The sequence below is a fragment of the Lepidothrix coronata genome, unplaced genomic scaffold (assembly GCF_001604755.1).
Source record: "Lepidothrix coronata isolate B3197 unplaced genomic scaffold, Lepidothrix_coronata-1.0 Scaffold41, whole genome shotgun sequence".
NCBI lineage: Eukaryota > Metazoa > Chordata > Aves > Passeriformes > Pipridae > Lepidothrix > Lepidothrix coronata.
Genome location: NW_016690221.1, coordinates 2,526,223 through 2,548,790, shown reverse-complemented (window position 1 = coordinate 2,548,790; position 22,568 = coordinate 2,526,223). Strand labels below are relative to the sequence as shown.

Genomic DNA, 22,568 nt, shown 5'->3' with positions numbered 1-22,568 from the left:
CAGGCCTGCTCCCCTTGCACAAGAAAAAATAATAATAAGACAAACACACTGTGATCTCCCCTTGCATCCTCCTCATGAGTTTAGTTTGTTAAACAGCTCTTTGATGTGCTTTGTCTTTAGTGCAACGAAGTCTGTGTTTGATGTTTACAACATTTGTATTGTGGAGTTGTTAACATGGAGTGAGGCTGAGCAGGACCCACCACAGGCAGCTCCCCAGGAGGGCCTGTTCCCTCCACAGCCCCACCCAGACCCACTGCAGATGCTGCAGAGGATGCTGTTAGTCTGGCTGGGGATTAGATCTGCTGCTGGTTTCTTGAGTGGATTTTTTCAAGTGGATCCCTTTCCTTTCAAGGCAATTTAGCTCAGTATTTTTTCACCTTGGAGACAGGCTGTTGTGTCAGTTTTTGCCCTGCTCTGGATGAGGCTGCAGAGAGCAGAAGTGACCTGCAGAGCATCACCCCCCAACCCATCCCCTTCCTGTGGTACCAGTGCCAGAGCACACTGAGGAAGAAGAAGTAGATATTTGTTTTAAAGGAATGACTGCATTTCCATCAAACCTCCAAGGAGAGGATGGGGAAAGGTTTTTTGGAGCAAGTCCTGACAGGGAGTTGTGTAATGTTAAACACATAAAGGATTATATTGGAAAGACATGAAAAGGAGACTTAGCACCAGCAAAAGTGTCCCATCTGCTTCAGCTGAACATATTTTTGACTTTCCTATTTCAACCATTTAAATTTTTTCCAGAGCCTTTCATCTTCAACTGTTCCTTCCTATTAGACAAAAGTTTTGGGGAAAAAAAATAACCCAGGCCTTAGTCCCCCTTTTCTGTACCCAAAATCCACAGCACAAATGCCAGGGCATGGATGCAGACACCAGACCTCACACCCACCCACTGGGGCATCATGCCCTGCTCCTGGGGCTGCAAACATTGCACCTGACATGTGCCAGGTGCTGCACAGGTGAGGACCAAGTGTGGGGGCTCGGACCCAGCGAGCAAGGCATCACCCAGGGTGTGGGGAAGCAGCAGGACCAGTGCCCACCAAGCCTGGCTCCCAGCGTGACTCATGTCCCAGCTGATGTCAGTGCCCGGAGAACAGAAGCCTCTCTGTGGCTCTGGCAGCATGAGAAGGAGGTTTCCGTGCCAGGCAAGGTTGCTCACTGGAAGGATGCTTGTGCTTTAACCCCCTCCTGACAACAGCCTCCAGTGACCTTGGTGCTGGGTTGGGAGAACTGCAGGGTTTGGAGTTGTCCATTGGACACTCACACCCTCAGCCCTCTCGTGATAACCTCTGGACAGGGGCTGCTTTTTCAGGGCATCTAATGGAGCACCCAGAGCACTGGATGCAATCTGCACACAACGCTCTTGTGCACCCTTGAAGTACTAAAACATTCTTATGCTCCCTTGAAAAGCAAACTGTGATGAGGTTGCATCCTTTTTGGAGAGGGCTAGAACCTGCTGCCACTTAGCCAACTCTCCCACATTCCTCCTTGCATCCCTCCCTGCCATGCTCCCCCATGGCTCCTATGACCACAAAGAGAAGTGTTGGCAGAACCTGCACAGCACCAAGCTCACAGCAGGCTGCAAAACTCAGCCAAGAGGCCAAATTCTCCAGTACAGTCCTTGCCCAATCATTTTACTCTCTGGGACACCAAGACAGGGCAGAGGCCCATGCCAAAGAGGTGCAGCATCCCTGTGCCCTGGGCTCCTCATTCAGACATAAATCCAGCTGCGTTCAGAGATCAGTCCCATCTCCAGCTCCCCCAGGGCGCAAACACAAACTGCCAGGTGCGCCAGTGCCAAGCAGAGGAACTGCTCCTGGTGTCAGCTGGGAAAAGTGAAAATGCAGCCAGACTTTGGGACCCAGCAGCCAAGACCTTACAGACAAGGGCAAGACTGAGTGCAGAGATTTGTAACACAGTTTTGCTGAAATCCAGTAAGAGCCAAACCCGGAGCTTTGGTGCAGCCAAATACTGGAACCAGCTGCTGGGAATTCACTGGAAACTGTGATTTAACACAGGAGGCACCAGTGATGCAATCCTAGCCTGCACACCAAGCACCAGCACACACCACAGGGAACTGGTGTCTTGACTTCCTACCACAAAACATCTCCCCTCTCATGTCCAAATCTCTGCTTCGCAAAAGTCAACACGAATTTTCAACAAAATACCAGGCTACACTGATTTGTGCTGCTTTTTAACCATGCTACTATTATTTTTTTGTTTCCATCTCTAGGTCTATGAGTGACTTGCTTTACAGGGATGGGAAAGAGGGCCTGAGACAGCAGTACCAGGAAGCATCCCTTAGTGAGGGATCTCGTGGCAGCTGCATTTTTCCGACGCACACTGTTGCCCTGCATCACGAAAACTAGTGCTTCCCATCAGCAAGGGACAGAGCAGAAAATTACCCTCAACTCTAATACTTGAGCCTTTCAAGCATCAGAAGAGAATTTAATCCTCTTTACAACTGGCATCAGATAACAGTGACATTAAAAAGCAATAGGAGCCAAGCAGCAACTTCTCTTTGGGGCTAATAAGTAGAAATAAATTAACTTACTTCTTTATATTGAAAATTCCTCTCTAAGGACTAAGATCAAGGCCTGCTAAAGCTTTTGACAACTCTGTTTGCCCATCAGCCACATCTGCATTGAGGTTAAACAGAGACTTAGATTCACAGAAACTTCTGAAAAACTCAGACCTTTGGATCGAGGTTACAGATGTAGCCAGTATTTTCAGAAGTTCAACTCAAAAAAATGCTAGAAGAGTCGGTTATAATTAGGCTTTTTCTACATTTCTATATATGGTGTAAATCAGGAGGCAAGCCACTGGCACTATGGGAAATGTGCCAGCAAAAAAACAGAACGAGGGGGAAATAAAACTCTTTATTTGCATGGCACAATTCACTTTACAGGCGCATAACGCAGCCAGGGCTTTAAAGGCCATTTATAATTTCGCAGCATTATGTGGCACTAAAGCTTTTATTCCGGTATTCAGAGCCTAGTGTGACTTAGTGTTCATAAAGCAACATTTCAAACCCCACTGCTCTCACCAGAAACACCTCCGTGGCCATCACTCGCTTTTGGGTACGTTAATACAAACCATGGCAACTGCTCTGCAGAGATTCCTCCACTGCCTCAGACACCGAACAGGTAGCTGAGATTATAAAGTGATTTTTCCTAACAAAGTGCTCACGGCCCAATTACAAACCACTCCGAGCTGCCATTGCAAAGCCAGTGACATCAACCGGCGGAGCAGCTCCGGCACCGAACATTCCCGGGGGCTGCCCCGGGTTTGTGCTGCAGCCCCTCCAACAAAGGGCAGGCGGAGCAACAGCGGCTCCGCTCAGCCCGCGCTGACACCGAGGGCTATTTTTAGCACGAGGAGATGTTGTAAGCTCACAGGGGACTGGGGGAAGGGAGGAAAGGTTTAAGGGAGAAAAAAAAAAAATGCCGAAGTGTTTCTCTACCTTGTCAGGTCAGAGGAGGGAGGCAGAGCAGTGCCCCGTGCCGTGGCCAGGCACAGCCGCCCTCGCACCGGCGGTCACGCTGGTGTCCAGGCACAGCATGGAAATGGTGGTGTGTTACTTCAGACACACCAAACCCAAATCAGCCAAACACCACACACCTCCTGAAAGGCATTGGGATGCTCCTGCACACCCTGGTGCACCCTGTGCCACACAAGGCACTGCAGGTGACCTTGCTCTGCACCACCACGCTCCCCTATGGCACACATGGTGCCTGGACAAAGCCCATCGACTTGCTGCTGGTAACCCTCAAAATGGTTGCTTTTATCTCATAGTTTCTCTTAGTGCTCCTGTGAACTCGGTTTCCTAAGGAACCAAGGCTTATTTCATCTGTCTCTCCCTCTGGCTTCTCAGCATCTTGGATAATTTCAGCCAGATGTGGCTTGCTGTGTTGCTAAACACACCACTCTCTCTTGCTTATAAAGCAATGGGATAATTTACACACTTTAAAAATCATCCTCATCCCTGTGTTTTGCAGAACTACCCTTATAGTGGGGCACTGCCTCTTCTTCTCTGAGGAGCTGGCACCTGCCTCCTCTCACCTTACACTCAACTACACTAACATCCTTCTCTGTGTTTGTACAGTGCTTAGCACAGCACCACCTTGACACCCTCAGACTTTCACCTGGGAAAAGCCAGGAGAGCTGCCCTGGAGTTGGTGGAAATATGAAGAGGAACATTGAACAAGGATGTGGGCTGCACTTGGGGGAAAAAAGAACAATGAAATAATCTTCAGGCTGGTGTGCATGAGAGAAGCTGAGATGGCAGCTGGCTACCATCCCGACCACACACATGAGCTGGCTCAAATCCTCCCCAGTGCTAAAAGCAGCTTTTGATTTAGCTGATAACACCTTAGCAAGAATAGAGTTTCGATTCAACTGTTTTACTCAGCATGGATGTCTTGTGTCTCGTCAGCCAAGATGCCACAGGAAGCACCTATGGCACTTCTCCCCACTCACAAGGAGCTGGTGTCACACAACAGCTGCGTGTCACCCTTATCAAGTCACTCCCACAGGGCATCTCCCTACCCACAGCACGATGCTCTGACCACGGAGCAGCTCCAGTGGGAGGGAGAGGTGTCCCACATTAAGACTTGCAGACAGCATAAACCAGCACAAGCATTGATGGAGCAATGCAGATTCACCCCAGCCAAGGCAGGAATAGGGCAGGGGAAAAAAAAAGCAACGACCCACTCAGGTTCCCATCCAGGAACAACCTGCTGCCCCGACCCTGATACAGCTGCAGGGCCCTGAGCTGAGACTGTGCTCTTTCTTTAAACCTTCTCACCAGCATCCTTGGCCCTTTTGATTCAACTGTCCTTCCCTGCAAGGGAGCTGCAGCCAAGCCCAAGCAGGCTGTATTGCCAGGCAGTGATTTATGGGCACAGGTAAGCCTGTGTATGTGAAAGGCTCCTGGAGAAAACAGCTTCTCCTTGGAGCCAGCACACTCTCTACCACTACTTTATCCCCACCAGTCTGCAGCATAAAAACCTTACTGACTGCAAGATGCCCTGTTCCCCGAGCCTGTGGGCCCTCTCTGCTCTCGCCCTCTCTTCTTGCAAACACCCACAGATCAGAAGACCCTCCCTGTCCCCAGCCACCACCACCCCACCCACACAGTGTCACCTCACCTCCTCTCCCCTGCCACCTCCACCACCAGGTTTTACAGCATGGGCTTGCAAAGCAAAGCAAGGGGATGGTTCTCATGTGGCTTCACACTCCCTTCTGCATGAGCATCTCCTTAAAGACCACGTGTGCTAGGGGCTTAGCAAAGGGCACCAGGACCCCTCGAGCTGATGCCTTATTTCCCTGCTCAGTGCTTCAGGCTCTCTGAAGTGCAGTAAAACCTGTGCCCTTTTAGGCTGCCATTAGCACTGGTTTGCTCTCTGGGTGTGCTCAGCCCTGTAATTTGCTCCTGAGGTTGTGAAAAAATGCACTGCAGAGATGGTGTTGCTCTGACACTCAGCTCCCCACTAGCCAGGCGAAATGGGGTAAGAGACAGCAGAGGATGAGGTCTGTCAGTTAAAATAATTGGGTTTTAGCTGCAACACTGCTCACTGTTTTGTCTGATCAGGCTCAAAATAAACTGCATTACATCACTGCAGGTCAGACTGAGCTAATAAGGGTCTCTTCCTCACACTGAGAAAGGACGTTTTTGTGTCCCGTGCATTTTCCCTAGTGCTTTGCAGTCAGAGCTCCTTCCAACTGTGTGAGTGCAGGGAAAAATTAATTCAGACTGCTGCCCAAATTATGCAAGAGCCTCATGGAATGGAAAGTGCATATTAACAGATTTTACTATTTTGGGGTGTTCTTTTATGTCTTGTAATTTATTTTACCATCATATTTACAGACAAATACAAAATAACATATAAGCCAAGAAATCCTTAGGGTGCTGACAAAAGATAGTACAAGCAAATAGGTACCTTCAGAGAAATGCTACCCCTAGTAACTACCTCAATAAACCACAGCTCATCTGAATAGTGACAATAAGGTTGCAGTAACACCATATTATCTTACTGTGCAGCCCAACAGGCCATCCCACCCAACTATGGAACTACCAGTCAAATAATCAGAGTCCTTCAACTTCCACACCAAAGGATACGGTTTAAATCTTTAGCTGGTATAAATCTGGATTCCTCCACACTTTTCATGGGATCTATGGCAATTTATATCAGCTGAGGAGCTCCAATCTCCCATGACTAAAGAATGAAAGCAGTGGAGCCAAAAAGTTCAAGGAGAAAACAATTTCCTTTTGCTCTTTCTTGGCCACATCCACATTCCCATTCTCTCGTTCATGGCCTGGGTTGCATCAGAGCAGCTACACCTTGACCAGTTTATAATATCACAGTGCTCCAGCCCTGCAAATACTGTTGTCTTTTTCTTCCTCCATGTCTCCCTTGGTTAAAATAAATCCCTTTGACTAAGAGAAATCAAAAATACCCAAATGAACTAACTTTCAGCAGGACTTTTGGAAAGCACTGCCATAACTGCTGTCTGTCAACAGCAGGGGAAAACATTCAAACTTTTTAAAGCTGATCAAAATATTTTTAAAATTTAGCAAACCTTGCAGTTGCCTTGAGATACAGATCCAGACTTTGATGGCAATTACAGTCATCCCGTTTCTAGGAGAATTCAGCACCTGTGCCCCATTAAACTCTGTTAAAAGGGACAATTAGCTGGAGACTGACAGTAATTTCACCAGTTCATTTACCAGAAGGGATAAAGCCAACCTGAAACACGTTTATGTGAAAGTCTCAAAACTGTTATCATTCTGTGCTGTTGTGCAACAAACGTACTGCTATTGGAAAGGATGTGGCCATGGTGTTAATTGGGATTGCTGGGGTGTAAATAATGTTTTGTTTCATAAAGTCTGGCTAGGGCAAACAAATTATTTAGCTCACACTACAGCTGAATGAAGAGCTCAAATGTATAAATGGGTCTATCTAAGAATCAATAGTGGATCACCAAAACATTTAATCAGTTTTACTAATCTCTCTGCACTATCTGAACTCAAACTGACTCCTCACACTAAAATCAATGGTGCTGATATACTCATTAACAATGAAACCATTGGAGTTTGAAACACTAACTGGAGGCAGAGGAGCTGAAAGGCACGAATAGCACATGGGCTTGTGCTCCAAGGCTTCCTGGGGGAGCAAGAAACTCTCTAAAAACTCCCTTACAGGAATTTTCACTGCAGTGTCCTACCGAGGGTAAGCGGCTGTGACTACACGTACAACAGCACATCCCCAGGACAGGGCATCTGATTTAGGGACTGAACCCAGAGCTATGGATCCTCCTCCCAAGACTCAGCTCAAGAGCTGGTTCCAGTGCTCAACACTGCCCACACTGGGGATTTCTGCACGTGGGAAGTGTCTTGGTTTCCCAATTTTGTTCCCCAATTCTGATTCTGCTACCTCGCATCACTCTGTATCTCATGAAGCAGATGTTTCCCAGTGGTTTGGGGGCTATGCAAGGTGCCTTTTGGGGCATCCCACACTGCCTCTTATTTATACCCTTCCCCAGCAGCTGAAGTTTGCTTCATCCTCCTGCCAGGCCTCCCTGAACGACTATCTCAGCTCTGACCTGCACATCTGACACTCCTGTCCCGAGACTCATTTCTCCTAAGTCTGTCAGTTCGGCTGTGATAGCTTCTGCTTGGCATCTGCAGGCTCCAGACAGTCTCTCCCCAAAGGATATTCTGAAAGACACTGAATTTCTGACTGAGGTTTCGTCCGGCTGCCTGGAAAAGGATGTTTCTCAAAACTACTCAAATATAGCATTTTCTTATTTTTTTATGCAATTATTGAACAAATATCAGAATGCAAAATAGCCCCTGGGATTGGAAAATGGAATTAAATCTTCCAACAAACATGAGAAAATGGATACTGACATCTCTATTAGCAGCAAAATGTTTCATGCTCTGAAACTGGTAATCTAATACTGCTGCAGGGAATTCAGAACGGTGAGAAAAAATGGTCTGAGACAGCATTAGGAAGAAACAGAGATATACATACACTCCAGTGAGACACTGCTGGGTGTGGGGTGGGCAGGAGGGTGCCCTCGTGTCGGTCCCACCTCGTTGTGTTCACAGACAGTTTAGGTCAACAGCAGAAAGCAACAGCTCAGATCCTCTGCTGTTCCTGGCCATGCTGAGCCCGGCACAACCAGGAGGTCCAGCCCATGCAGGGGGCATCCTCCGAGCTACTGGTGTGATCACTGAGCTGTACCAACCCCTGCAAGCAGCGAGGAGGGCACAGCCAGGGCGTGTGGTGTTGTGTGGCTTCTGCAAGCACCACACTCCAGCCTGTCTTGGAGGGCTCATGGGTGTCACTGTGATTCAGATTGGCTTTGATGGCACTGGTTTGCACCAGCTGGGCAAACTGGTGGTCCAGCACTGTGAAGGACACAATGCCAAAACAGCCCCATTTCACCCAAATGATGCAAGAACTGTCCCCACACACATAGGACATGGTGTAGTGGTGTCCTTGGCAGTGCTGGGTTAACGTTTGGGCTCAACGATATTAAGGATCTTTTACAACATAAATGATTCTATGATGTTCGTTGTGCTGCTCTCCTACAGGACACAGGATTTTCCCTGAGCTCCCTTCTCAGGAACAACCCTGGAAAACAACCAACTCCCAGCATAACAGCCCAAGAGCTGAAAACAGCATCATCAACTGAGTTGCACGACAGTGTGGAAGAGGGAGCACTGTCTGGCAGAGGGTGAAGTACGGGTGGGCAGCCACACTTGGGGGCTGCTGTGGTGCAGCAGAAGGGGAAAGTTAGCACTGGAAGTTTAGTGTGTATTTCCCCGGCTTTGTTTTGTTGTAACACCAACCTGGTCTCCCTAAGGAGGAACCACATGGACAAAGATCCCCTTGGAGTTTCCTGTCCAGAAGAATCAATGAATGACATCCCAGATGCACAGGTCATTTGTGCAACTCCTATGCTGGATTTTAGCAACAGTGCAATTCTCAAAGACAAGATACAACCTAAAATCACTCATACACAACCTACACAATGCCCACGAGCCTGTTTCCCTTCCCCTCCTCCTCACGAGAGCACTGTTCACTGAAAATGGCTTACCCCCTCCCCTTCTACGCTGTATTTAATGACTTTTGAACTTCAAAGAGAGGGGAGAAAACCCTGTCACTTCACCATGCAGTTAAATATTATGCAGCCACATTACTGAAGAACACCTAGAAAATATGCTGTTAAAATAAACTCCCCTTTGAACTCTTCTTATAATATCTTTCAGAATGCTCAGAACACACTGCCCTTCTTCCCACACAGCATTGAAGCACCTACTTCACTTTAACCAGGTACATGCTCTTCTTCGAGTTGAAAGGACTAATCAATCACGTGCTTAAAATTATGCATTTGCCTCAAGTACCTGGTTGAATCTGAGCTTTTCTATGTAGAAGTTGCAAGGTAGAAATTACAAACATTATTCCTGGGTGAACATTACACACACATTGGCAGATACATTCCAAAATTATCTAAGAAATCAAACTGTTTATTTTTATTGTTAGCAGAACATGTCCAACTCCAGCAAACTGCTTTGAGACATCTAAAATAAAAATCTGCATAACATTCTCTATATGAATATGGATACTCCCCACACACTATGTGTGTGCCTCATGTATACAAAATAGCAGAGCAGAAATGCTCTAAACATAAATTGAGAATACATGAGATAAGAGTTTAATTGTGGTTTTCATATCAGCAAAATGCTGGAGCTACCTGCATATTATTAGTCTTGAAAAGCATCATGACAATAATATTTTAACCTTTAATCTGTAGCACGGTCTTTGCTAATAAAATTATCCCAGAGTCATCCAAGCACATAGCTGGTGTCAACTACTTATTATGCAGAGTAAATTAAATGCCACTTACATATAGCACAGAAATACCCAGCTACTTTCAAGCACTTTCATGTGGTCCTGATGCTGGTGCAGCCACACAACAAACACGGTCGAGCCCTGGTCTCCTCTTCAAACCCTGCCCTTCCACAAGGAAATCATCCAACCCATTGCTCCACCAACCCACCAGCAAGGAAACCCACTGGCACTTTGTCTGACCTGCTGTTGGTGAACAGCCCTTGGAAGTCAACAGAAAGACTCCGATTCATTTCCATCAGGTATTGAAATTCCCACTATTCCAAATCAAATACAGGGAATACCAGGAGGGATCTTTCACAAAAAAACCCACACTTGCTTCCTCCTACTTAATGACATACGAGCAATAGTCAATATAAAGAACATATAAACAGAGACAAAGAAAATGGAAGGTGCTGGACATCAAAAATCTTATCTGTCAAAAGTGTCTTTCACTACCTGCAGAGTAAGGCTCCTGCTTCTCGCTGTGAATGAATTCTTTTCGTTCATATTTGGCTCTGATCCACTGTTCCCGCAGCAGTCTGGAAAAAAGAAATACAGAGAAAAGGAAACATGGTCCAAGATACACTAAGGAAGAATCCAGAACCACTAATTCTTCAATCAAAATACAACTGTGATTTAGAAGTCTTCTAAAAATTGCATTGTACAGCCTGGAGTCAAGGGTTTCTTCTGCTTACAGTTGGACAATAATTATTCATGTAATTGTATATCCAATTTTATTGGAAACTTATTTAATAAAATGTACAGGTTTAGCAGAATAGCCCACTGCCATCCACCCAATCAGACTGTAAAAAAAAACTCCCTCAGTATATGAACTATTTTAAACCTAATTTCCTCAGACCACAGCAGGATCAGTAAATGAAAAAAAAAAACCAAAAAACTACAGACAAAAGAGGGATTATTGCCCTGAAGCCATCAATACAGAAGCAGAAATTGGGGATGCCTGGTGTGATGCATGGCCTTTTGGCAGTCAAAGATGCAGAGAGAACATCTCCTTGTCATGCATGGACAGCTATTCCAAGAAATTGTGATGTGTCAGGTTAAAATTACACTTGTAATGACCAGGGGATGCCCAGCCCAGGGATGGGTGACACCTGTTGACTTGGTGAATATGGAGCTTGCTGCAGGGTGTCACACACTTCCCAAACCAGGAACAACACAGAACAGTCATATCCCAGGCCCTGGCCAAAGGAACTGGGGTGTGTGAAAAGTGAAAAAGCCTCAAAAAGACCAGGAGAAAATGTACGGGTAAAGATGTAAAGGCTGGAACACAGGATCCAAACACTGGAAGTTGGTGAGAACCCACCTGGCCAAGCTCTTCCAAACTCATAGCCTATACTGATAAGTCTAAGAAAGCAATCCATAATGCATAGCAGGAGACATGATTAAAACATCCTTTATTTTTAATGCTGAAATGATACCAATGATTATACACCAAGACCTTAACTTTCAAAAACTTAAAAATATGCCAAAGATTATAAATACATTTTATGTTATTTTATTTTAGTATGAGTGCTGGAACAAATTAAGTAGTTTTGATCTAGAATATGCTAGAAACTCCTTCAAGAACTAAGGGCAGTTAAAAATGGTTTAATTGCCCTAGAACCCTAAATAGCCCAAGCAGGCAGAAATCACACACAGAAATAAAGGCATGTGTTAGCCCAGCTTCACAGCAGACATTTCAGAGCAGCCTACACCAAAGACAGTAAATGATCCCCCATCATTGGATGTGTTCTATAAAACCATTGCACTTCAACAAATCAACTTCTCTGCCAATGAAAACTGTTCATATGTTTAATCACCTTTTCCTTTTTGCTGATGCAAACTCAATGGTATCTTTTCAGCAGAAACATCCCAGAAATGCTCAAAGAAGATAAATATACCAACACTGCTTACGAAAATTCACCTGCAGGTACAGCAACTGCATTCAACAAATCTTCAAGGCACTATCCAGTGAGAACTGTGGCTGTGACTGGTTTCTTGGCAATAAAGGAGGAAATAATTACATAGACTTTGTTCCACCCACTGTGTCATCTCCTTGGTTGGGGCACCAGCCTTCTCCCCCAAGGCTCAAGGAGCTTCCCTGCACCCAAACCTCAACTGTGAGCTTCTGCTCTAATAGAAATAATGCACCAATTCTGCCTTTCCCCTTTCTGTTTCTGTTTTCATTACTGATCTTTAGTTGTTACACACACATCTGCAAGTTTGACTGTGAGCTCTGAAGATGAACACCCATCTCCTTTCTGTTGCCACCCTGTGCTGCACTCTGGTTTGAGTACAACACATTTTCAGTCCATCTCACGGGGTGCAGGTAAGCTTTGTAGAATCCTAGAATGGTTTGTTTTGGAAGGGACCTTAAAGGTCATCTACCTCCAACCCCCCTGCCATGGGGTTGCTCAAACCCCATCCAGCATCCAAAGGGGCTGTTCTGGGTCAAGCAGGATGCCCTTTCTGGATCTGATATCCACAATATGGTAGCTTGTAAAGATAGGTGGCTGATGACCCAAAAGTTGGCACCAAAATTCCTGTTTCCATACAGTTGCAACTCATCAGCAAAGCTACCAAAATTTAATCATAAAATCAACACAAATACTTAAATTTGCTACCCTTCTTGCAATTTTTCCAGCCCAGCTGCTGTGGACAGCTTGTTATCACTGAATCCAAACTTGGACCTTTTCAACAGGATGATTAGGGATTGAGCCAGGGGGATGAAAATTCACACCACCCTCGGCTCCCGCTGACGTCAGTGGATTCAGCAGGAGCTGCAGCTGCTCCGAGTCTCTGAGAGTCAGCCTTCCAGCACGGATGTTTAAATACAGTATAAATTAAGATTCATGTGCGGCAGTGGGAAAACACTCCTGCTGTAGGATGCAGATCGTACAACAGACACACCCTGCTGGGCTCACGCCCTGGGGAACACTGCTCTGCAGGGACTGACTTCCCACAGCGCTGCCAACAGCGCCGGTTCAACGTCTCCAGAGCTTGTGTGCAAGACAGCACACTCTGGGCAGCCATCCGGGGCGTTCTGAGAAGCTGCAAAACGCTCTTGATAACCTCTCCCAGCATCTGGCCCTGAACACAAGTGGCCCCAAAGGCAACTCCCCCGGCACACGGGGCTCCAGCCGTGCCGCTTTCCCAGCGCGCAGAAAGTGCTTTCTGACAGTTCACACACCCTTCCCCTTTCCTTATCGACACAAACCCAAGCTCTTTAGCAATAATTTCCCAAAACCCAAGAAACACCAAGAGCAGCCCACAGTTAGGACAACTCAGTGCAGGGCCAGTAGCTGCAGCTTCTGCTCCAGTGGTTATTTATAGAAAGCAGAACAACTCCAGCAAAAGAAACCAAAACAAAACCCCAACTAGGATGGTGTGGAGTCCACCAGCTCCCTTCACTGCAACAGAGAAGCTGAGCAGGGCCTTGACCACACTCACACTCATGGACTAGATGCAAAGCTGCCATAAAAAGTTGCTTATGATCCTGGGGTTAAACCCCAGTTTCACTAGCACGGCTTTGATGAATCCAAACAGAAGCAGGAATTTGTCCTGGTATCTACAGGATTTGAGAGCAATTGGAGGGCAGGGACCATCCAGAAGACCCTCAAACAATACAAGGATTGTATGATAACAGTCAGTGTTTCAGTGGACTGCAGACCTGATCTTAATTTCATTTTAAGTATGCCTTCAGGGGCTTTTTAAAATATCTGTTGCTATGTTTTAGTTGAAATGTACTTTTCCAGATGTGAATATGTGTGTAAATAACCCAGGGCAGACTTCACATGCTGAACACAGGACCCTCCATCCAAATACACCTTTGATTCCAAAAGGAGTTCTGTGAACAGAAAGGACTGTAGTAACAGTCTCCCAGTATTTTACTGCATTTCTGGTGATGGGATAATGTAGCAAATAAGCAAATATGCCATTTGTGTTTGTCACATCACTCCTAAACTGCAGAGATGCGCAGCTCTTGGGATTGACTCCAAAAGATTTAACAGCCCACCTAAAGTCTGTCAGGCTGCTGGTTACAGGGAACATGTCATTTTTTGGCAATTAGAACAAAAAAGTCCTGCTAATCATCAAGATAAAAACCTGGGAGCAAAGAAAACAAACTCCCACCAACAACACAAAACGCTAAGGAAATCCACATTTCCAACAGAATAAGGGAAAATTTGCTCCCCCAGGTGGAATAGGACTGGGCTTCACTGAGGAGGCAGTAGGTCCAGAGGCCAACGAAGCACCGCCAACACCAAGAGCTCCAAATCTCACTGTAGGCACTTGTTTGCTTGCCTGACCACCCACATGAAAACAAGGGCTCTCTGCCCAGGGACCAGCAAGGAAGGTTCCAGAAGAAGCCACTGGAGCAGCTTCATCTTGGTTCCACCTACTCAAAGCCTTTCACTCACAGCAAAAAGCACCACAGGAAAAGCTGCTCAAGCAGTTAATTATCAAACTGTGGCTGCGTGGCTTCAGTGTGCTCTGTGGAGGAGTGCTGGGCAGCCAAGTTCTGAGTCTCCAATTTATTATTTCCCAAGACTCTCAGCTGGCCTGGCTGATGCACTACAGAACACACACCACACAGGCAGCATAGCTGCTGTGGCTTTTTGGAGACTTATGACAGACTAGAAACCTCAGCCAGAGGTGAAAGTGGCCCAAAAGACATCAAACACCATACACTACCTCTTTCTAATTGCATCCTTGTGAGGCACCACCAAGTCCAAGAAAGACAAAAGAAATGAATGTCATCCAGGAACGCCATTTCCAAAAGCCAAATTTGTAGCTTCTGGAATTTGTCAGAGGTTTTTCCAGCAAAAAACAATCTGCTTTCCACAGGCAGCTTGGTGGATGCAGCCATGCCAATTTTCTGTCAAACAACTCCTTTAATGAAATTTTAAGCCCGAGTCCAAATTTTTTGCTCAGACTGCAAGGAGAGCCACGGCAGCACAGACTAAAAGCCTGTCTAGTTTCACACTCCTTTTCTATCTAGTAAGTCCTTGCTGTGAGAACTTGCTTTTAAATGGCTTTGTGAGGCATGAGGCAGCTGGGGGGCTTCTTCCAGGTGCTCTGTGCATCACCTCAGCTTGTGGAGTCCCCGGGAGTGATGTGCCATCCCCCAACCAAGACCAGTGCCCAACAGCAAGCTTCCAGAGGAGAGCAAAAAAGACAGGGGTTTTCGCTAACAAGCCATAAAACCCTTGCATGATGGATTTGGAGAAGTTAAAGCTGAATTTGAGTATGCAAAATCACAACATCCTCAATTAAAACGCTAACTGGTTCCTTTTCTGTTTGGTTGTTTTACACGCACGGTCCGGTTCACCCCGATGCTACTTTTCAGAACAGTTAAACACCAATTAAAAACATGTAGGAAACAGCCTGTGTCGGTACTACCTTAACTTTGTAGCAATTTCCTTTGGAAATTAAAGGAATCTGTATGATTTAACAGGCTTAGGAGCTAACGGCAAAGAGAAAATGAACAACAAGGAAAGAAAACCCTGTGGCTGGTCAGGACTGAAGGAGTGGGCAGCTCTGAGCACTCAGCTGACTGCAGGGCGATGCTCAGACAAAGAATTCCCGAGGCTGAGTGCCCAGTTTGAGCCACCACAGGAGGTTCTACCACTTTGGAACTGATCACCAGCCATTTGGACAGGCCACACAGCAGCACCTCAAACTTTACACCCAAGAAATCAGGTACTTTTGAAAGCCGTGGATGTAAAATCTGAAGACCCTCATTAATAACTAGGAGCCTGAGCAAAACTCAATTTTACCCCTCTGGACATTAGGCAATGAAGTTTATTATGTATAAAGGACCAGGAAAAGGGGGTGACAGAGGAAGAGGAAATCTGTTTTGCATCCCTGACTATACTTATGCCCCATTCATGGGGGAGGAGGGGGACACACTGACCTTCAGACATCAGACTGAGGTGGTGGCCTTGGTTGCTCCTCTATCAAATGAACCAAACTTCAAACAATAAAGAAAAAAAATCCAGAGATTTACCAGGCAATTTTCTCCCTGCACACTTCAACCAATACAATAAGGCACTTCAGCTAATAAGTGTTGTTCTTTAGATGACTACATGGGTGACTCTTCAAGATGTGATCCTCACCAGGATACATCCTCTGACTGATGTCTCATCTCGTTCCAGATAAGACAACCACTCAGTACAACTCATGCCATTGCAGTCTGCCCCATTTTTCCTACCAAGGTGCTCAAATGTGCTGGCAGTCACTGAAGTGTTCTGCATGAGGAGCAGATGTAGCTCCCACTTATCTAAGCACAGAGAGAGGAGCAGAGCAGAACAGTGCACTGCAGCTCATACCCAGTTCTGCAGGATGATGATCTGCATTCCCAAATCAAGCAAAAACGCAACAGAAAATAACAGTAAGTGTTAGGCAGGGACATGGATGTACTTCCAATCCTGCAAAAGCCCAATAAGAGATCATCTCCACTTCCTTCTACGAGTTTTCAGCCAGCAAAAGACTGAACAAAGCTTTTTTCCTTTGCTTTTGCTCAAGAGTGATGCTGTTACTCACTGATGACTCAAAACTTGACCATGTGCTTGCAATGTGTCTGCCCCAGGAAAGGCTGTTTTACAGCTCTTGGTCTGCTGCTGCGGTGTACAAAGCTGGGCCATGACCACTGGTGACCATCCAAAGAGGGTTTTTGCGGTTTAAGTTCCTCACCCAAGGCTCTTGGGGCCAACACTGCTGTGGTGTAGGAACACTCCAAAGTCTGGGACTCATTTCACCCTCAGGAACTCCCCAGTGGTACAGAAGTTGGCTCTGTTCATTGCTCCCAAGGCACAGGTTGAGGTGCTAGCAATCAGAAGGTGAGAGGAAAGGACAGAAAGGGATTTTTTTTTTGGGGGGGGGGGCTGGTAAATTTTCCCTGGGCAATTTCAGAGCACCCTGCAATTTCTCTAACCTTTCCCACGTGTCATACAGGACCGGGAAGCCACAACGGGGTTCCTGAAGGATACAGATGCCAATTGCAGCAGGCAAACACCACGGACTTCTCAAGGAGTCAAACACAACATTGTAGTGTAGAAGAAAAAAGGACAAACTGATGCTGCAGCACTTCTTCCCTCTTGCTCTGAACTTCACAATTCTTCATGTGACCAAAGCAGAGGAATTCCAGAAGGAGCATTATAAAATTAAGAAGCTTCAAACGAACCAACAGCCTGTCCTTGTTATAGCTCATATGTCAGCACCCTGCTGTGCTGAGGGCAGCTCCCAGGGCCTGCCCAGCCACTGCAGCTGCCCAGCAGCACATGCTGTTGTGGGAATTAGAAGCATCAAAACCTCTTGATGCTGCAGAACGTGGGTTGGGACACAAGGGCTCGGTGCCAGCACTGGATGGAGGTGTCATCCATGGCGATGCCACCCCGGGCTGGGAGCTGGGAACAGCTCATGCTATTGCAGTGACTGGACTGCAGCGAGGCGGGGAAACAGCTAAATATATATTCCTGTAAAAAGCAGCACTCCCCTGCGCTTGTTTAGCATGCATCTGTGCAAAGGCACAGAGAGCCTCTGACTAGGGAAAGAAAAATACAGCCTGGCACACCATCCTTGAGACACCCCCAACGTGTAACGTGCCCACAGCTGCTGATACTGCAGCAGTGTCAGGAGATCTGCTACTGGGAGAGGTCACATCCATCCCAGTGCACCCTGCTGCTATGGCAGAGACCCAGCAGTGCTGGTCTGGAGAACACCTTCATGAGCAGAGCTCCAGGCTGAGTTCAGAAATCAGGCCATGCAAGGCTGCTAATTGTCCCAGTGCAGAAGAGGCATAAGTTGGGACCAGAAAAGGGCCAAAAATTAGTCTTCCGGTTGCTTGCAGCAAGACTGGCCTTTCCTCATCCTGCCCAAGAAACAACAGCAACAAAAATCCCTTAATTCTCCTGCTCCTGTTTCTCACAGGTTACCAGCCCAGCAGTGTGTCGCTCCATCGGGCGTCGGGAAGGGCTGTGCATGGATCAGCCACCCCAGCACGGTCCCTGTGTGATCCCAGACAGCTCTGGCAGGGCTGTGGCTGGAGCTCAGCCACTGCTTGGCAAAGCTCCCCGGAGTGCAACTGCACCGCAGGATGGAGGGAGGAAAATATCACAGCAGCAAAGGCTGAGCTGCATCATCCAAGGGAGCCAAACCAACCGAGCACAGAACCAGCCACAGACACTGCTGCCAGCCCGACAGCACAAGGAATGAAAATGCTTATGGTCTCCAAGCTGCCTGAGTGCAGGACCAGCTTTCTCTGTCTCTCAGCCTGACCTGTGCGAGGAGAGTAGGGTGTGATTTGCACCCAGATCTCAGGATGTCCCAAGCTGGAGAGGGAACTGCCCCACTTCCAGCCAGCACAAGGTCTGCACACCCTCAGGCAGGGATGTGGCACGGAAAAGAACCAGGACTCTGCTCCTGAACAACCCGAATATCACATAGACAGCATCTAATTGAACTTAACTGAAACTTAGGAGTAAACAAATCCCCTAGAATTGTGGTTCTCCTACTAATGACAACGAGGTAGAAAAAAGTCTTGCTTCTCCAACCCTAACATCACAAGCACATACAAGTCTCAAAATGGCACAGCTCAACTGCTGGGATTCTGGAGCTCAGAACATTGCACAAATGGATGAGTTTTTTATTGCCAGGCCAGGCAGCACCACTCACATAAAGATACAAAACCATCTTGGTACTTGGCAGGACCCTGAAAATCAATTTTAGTTCATCTTCTTGTGCCCTGGGTGGTACAGCACGTTCTAGCTCCTCAGCTTCTTGGTCTACAAAGTCCACCCCAGCTGACTAGGGAGGTTTACTCTACACTGTATGGGAGACAATAAGTTTTACCTGCTTTCACAGGGATTATCTGTCATTTAGTTAAAAAAAAAAAAAAAAAGAAAAGAAAATCCACCCCCTTGGCATAAAACCCCAGCATTTTTGCATTACAGGTAACTCAGCATTTCACACAGCAGATCAGCAAGCTCTGTGTTGATGCAGGAGGGGGGATTTGAGAAAAGCAGAGGAAATCAATGGGTAGAAATCGGCGTTTTTGTAGAAACTTGGAAGAGCCTGGGGAACAGACAAACAACTGACTTCCTTGCATCATCTCAACTGTACTTATTAAATAAGATCCCACACGTAGCATAAACTCTACCATATGTGCGCAGAAGAAAAAACATTTTCAGGGCCTTTTATAAATGAAACCTCCTTTGTGGCTAAAAAAAAAAAAAAGGTATTATGCTAAAACTAAAGTATTACAGAGGCTGCAGCTGCACAAACAAATAAATGCTGTTTACCAGCAGAGGTATTTACTTACTGACAGTCAAGAAACGTTGGCTTATAATAAAACGGTGGCATTTTAGATTCATATTTTGCTTTTGCTACATTGTTTCCATTCGAGGCCATAAACTGTTAAAAGAGAAAAGACAGCAATAATTATAAAATGTTAAGAGCATTTTCCTTTATCCTCTTTTGCTTTTACAGAGTAATAAAATGATTGGGATAGGGCATCTGTTCACTTTGAGAGGGTTCCCCGGGACTGTGCACAGAAGGGATGCTGTAAAGACTGTTCCTGCAAACCAGGGCTCAGAAGTTAATATTGATCATTATTGCCGGAGATCCTACAGTTTAATATGATGCTCAGGACAGGTTCTTGTCACAGTCACACCTACATGATCCCAACCAGTCCCCACAGGAGCAGAAGGCAGCATGCAGTGGCACTTCCTCACTGGCATGGGAATGAGATGGCTCTGGCAACACATCCTTTGCTTGAGATCACATCACTTGTGCCAAAAGGATAATTTTATTTTTGCAACGTCATGCCAGCAACCTCAGAAAGGAGTTTAAAGTGATAAATAAATAAATAAATATTCCATCTGCATTGACAGCCCTCCTTTCCAATAAATAAATAAATATATTTCTATCTGCCCTGACAGCCCACCTTTCCAATAAATAAATAAATACATTTCTATCTGCCCTGACAGCCCTCTTCTTCTTCTGATCCTGTATACAAATGGATGGTTGAGAACTCTGCAAAGAGTTCTTATTTTCTTATTCATATATTTTATTTAATGAAAGTCACTTTACAAGTGTAAAAACCCCATTCTTTTCCAGGCAGTCATGCTAAATACATTTTGTTTTGTGTCAAATGCCAAGCATACAAACATAACAAGCAGCTAAGCTTTTTTTCATTATTGTCATGGTTTTGAGTTTCTCACATTTACATATTCAATCTATTCCCCCCCAAAAATCAGAGAATTAAAAACCCCTGCAACATTAAGGCCTATTTTTATCAGAAAAGGCATGACTCCATGAGCTGCAGCTTTCAGAAAAACCTCAACTCTACACATAGAAGATAGAGATCAATGACTGGTAGTGTTCTTCGTGCTCTTAAAGACACCAACAGTCAAAGCAGAAAGGTTTCCTGGGTAGGCCTGCCCTTAGCAGCATCACCCAAATCTAGCCAGGTGTGTGGCATAGATAGAGAGAATTTATGCTGTGAGGGTTTGGTTTTTCAAGACGTGAGTTTAAGAGTCTTCAACACTACGGGGAACAAAGCCAGAAATAGCTGAGCTGGGCAGGGGTGGTTTAGACTAGAGGTCTAGTAAGTAATGTAAGATATGATAATGTAAGAAACAGAAGACAATTCATTAAAAATTAGTAATCTCTACACACTCTATGTCACTGATGTTTTTATATGGGTGGGGGAAACCCTCACAAATTCTTCGCAAAATGTCTGTTCTATCTCAATCAGCATCACGGACCTCATTCCCACATTCGGGAATCATCTAGACGTGTTTTCTGAAATCACATTTGTTGTGGCGTCTTTAGAAAGGACTCTAAAGGGAAGAACCCAAACTCACTGGTACTGCCAGCCTCGGGTGCACGTACCTCCACTTGAGCATCATCCCAGTCATCCAAGCGGACTGACTTCACTTTGCTGACCTGGGGAATATTGCGATGGATTCCTGAACAATTCAGGCAGATGAAGATCCCTAGGCTGTGGGATGCCCAGTCTGGGTCTGAAAGCAAGAAGGAAAGAGAGAATTGCACTTGACTGATCTTTCGGATTCAGGGCAGAACAGGGCATGGCAGGGGAGTTCAGGAGTCACCAGGTCCAAGTTCCCTGATTCTAAAGGCATCAAATAAATATACAAGCAAAATAGGATGTGTGCTTGTTTATATTAATAGTCATACAAATTAAACTAACAACTAACAGATTTGCAATCTCCAGTGCAGCTGTTATTCACAAATCCCCAATATACAGACAACTACATGTGCCCAAGACCTCCCAAACTCACTCCATGCTCACATGAAGAGAAGAGGGGAATATCCATCTTTCATCAGCAAATCCCACCCAAAAACTGCATGGAACAGAAACTTAAACCCCAGAAAATTAAAATAAAAAACAGCTCAGGGAAACCACTATGCTGCTCCCTTGCCTTATTTTTATTTATTTATTATCATTTATTTATTACATGTGCTCCACAGAGAGACTTTCCTCCCACAGCTGCAGCTCCCAGCAGCTCAGCCGACCAGCCAGGAGGTTTCCAGCCCTTTCCTTAATGGAAAAATGCTGCCAGTGGCAGCTCTGTACTTTCTCTGAGCAAAACCACACGCTGTTTACAGCCCCGAGCTGACATCTCACACAAAGCACTTTAAACACGAGTCCCCTCCAAATTCCTCCTTGGGAGAGGCACCGCCTGAAGCGGGAAGACAGAGAAGAACCGGAGCAGGGCAGGGGCCGGGGGCAGGACACATCCACCAGTGTCCCTGGCACTGCCTCGCCAATAAAGCCAATACAGGGATCTTTGTTTGAACTCCCACTGGCAAATGTCAGCGCCTGCGAGTCCAGCTGCGCCCCGGCAGAAAGAGCTTCACTGCAAGTCACCAAGTCAGCCACTAAATCCTCCCGACGGACGTCCCCTGGCGCCGTCCTTCCCAAACCTGCAGGGGCGGGAGTCCCTCGGCCGCCCCATCACATCGGGTTGCCGAGGGGTAAGGGCAGCTCTTCCCTTCTCACAAATCCTCATCGTCTGTTCATTCCCCGCAGTGATTACACAAAACACTCGCTCCTCACAGCGCAGCAATTATTTATAAAAGGCAAGGGAATGCGCTCTCTCCTCCCCATACATATTTAATGCTCGGGTTGTGTCGGTGCAGGGAGCAGGCTGGCATGGGGCAGCACAGCTCCTCTGACGAAGTACCGAGGGCTGCCACCAGCCCTGCCCGCAGGGACGGCCACCAGCCTCCCGCAACACACTCTAGGGAAGACCAATTCGGTTCTCCAGAGGTGGCTCTGCTCAAATATAAACCCCAGAGCTAAACGAGCAGCCTCATCAGTCGTGGCTGAGTGCCCACCCAGGAGAGGGGAGCAAATTCCCAAGCTGTTACAAGTCCCTTCAGTCGCAGCTCCCTGGGCTCCCAGGGCTGGCACCAGCAGACTACAAATAAAGGTGTCTTTTTTCTGTTTCACATGGTCTCCTATCCTCATGCCAGGCCCCAACGACTGCAGCTCAGGCCTGGCAAATATTAAACCAGTCAGGTGGATCTAAGGGCACCTCAGCAGCAGTCAGGTGCTGCCCACATCCAGCCATGCCAGTGAGAACAAAGGGTGCTCTGCCCCACCAGCCCCAATCCTCACATCCTCACCCTGCTCCTCCC

At 46.5% G+C, this 22,568-nt stretch overlaps 1 protein-coding gene across 1 annotated transcript in view; it reads right to left on the bottom strand.

The window, feature by feature from the left end:
- ADAP1 (ArfGAP with dual PH domains 1) overlaps positions 1-22,568 on the bottom strand; it is a 50,366-nt gene that overhangs the window by 19,952 nt on the left and 7,846 nt on the right. The window contains exons 2-4 of the mRNA XM_017813452.1: positions 20,796-20,926; positions 19,222-19,313; positions 10,359-10,441 (exon numbers count right to left, since the gene is read on the bottom strand). Of these exons, the coding sequence (XP_017668941.1) occupies positions 10,359-10,441; positions 19,222-19,313; positions 20,796-20,926 (306 nt within the window). The remainder of the gene's footprint in view (positions 1-10,358; positions 10,442-19,221; positions 19,314-20,795; positions 20,927-22,568) is intronic.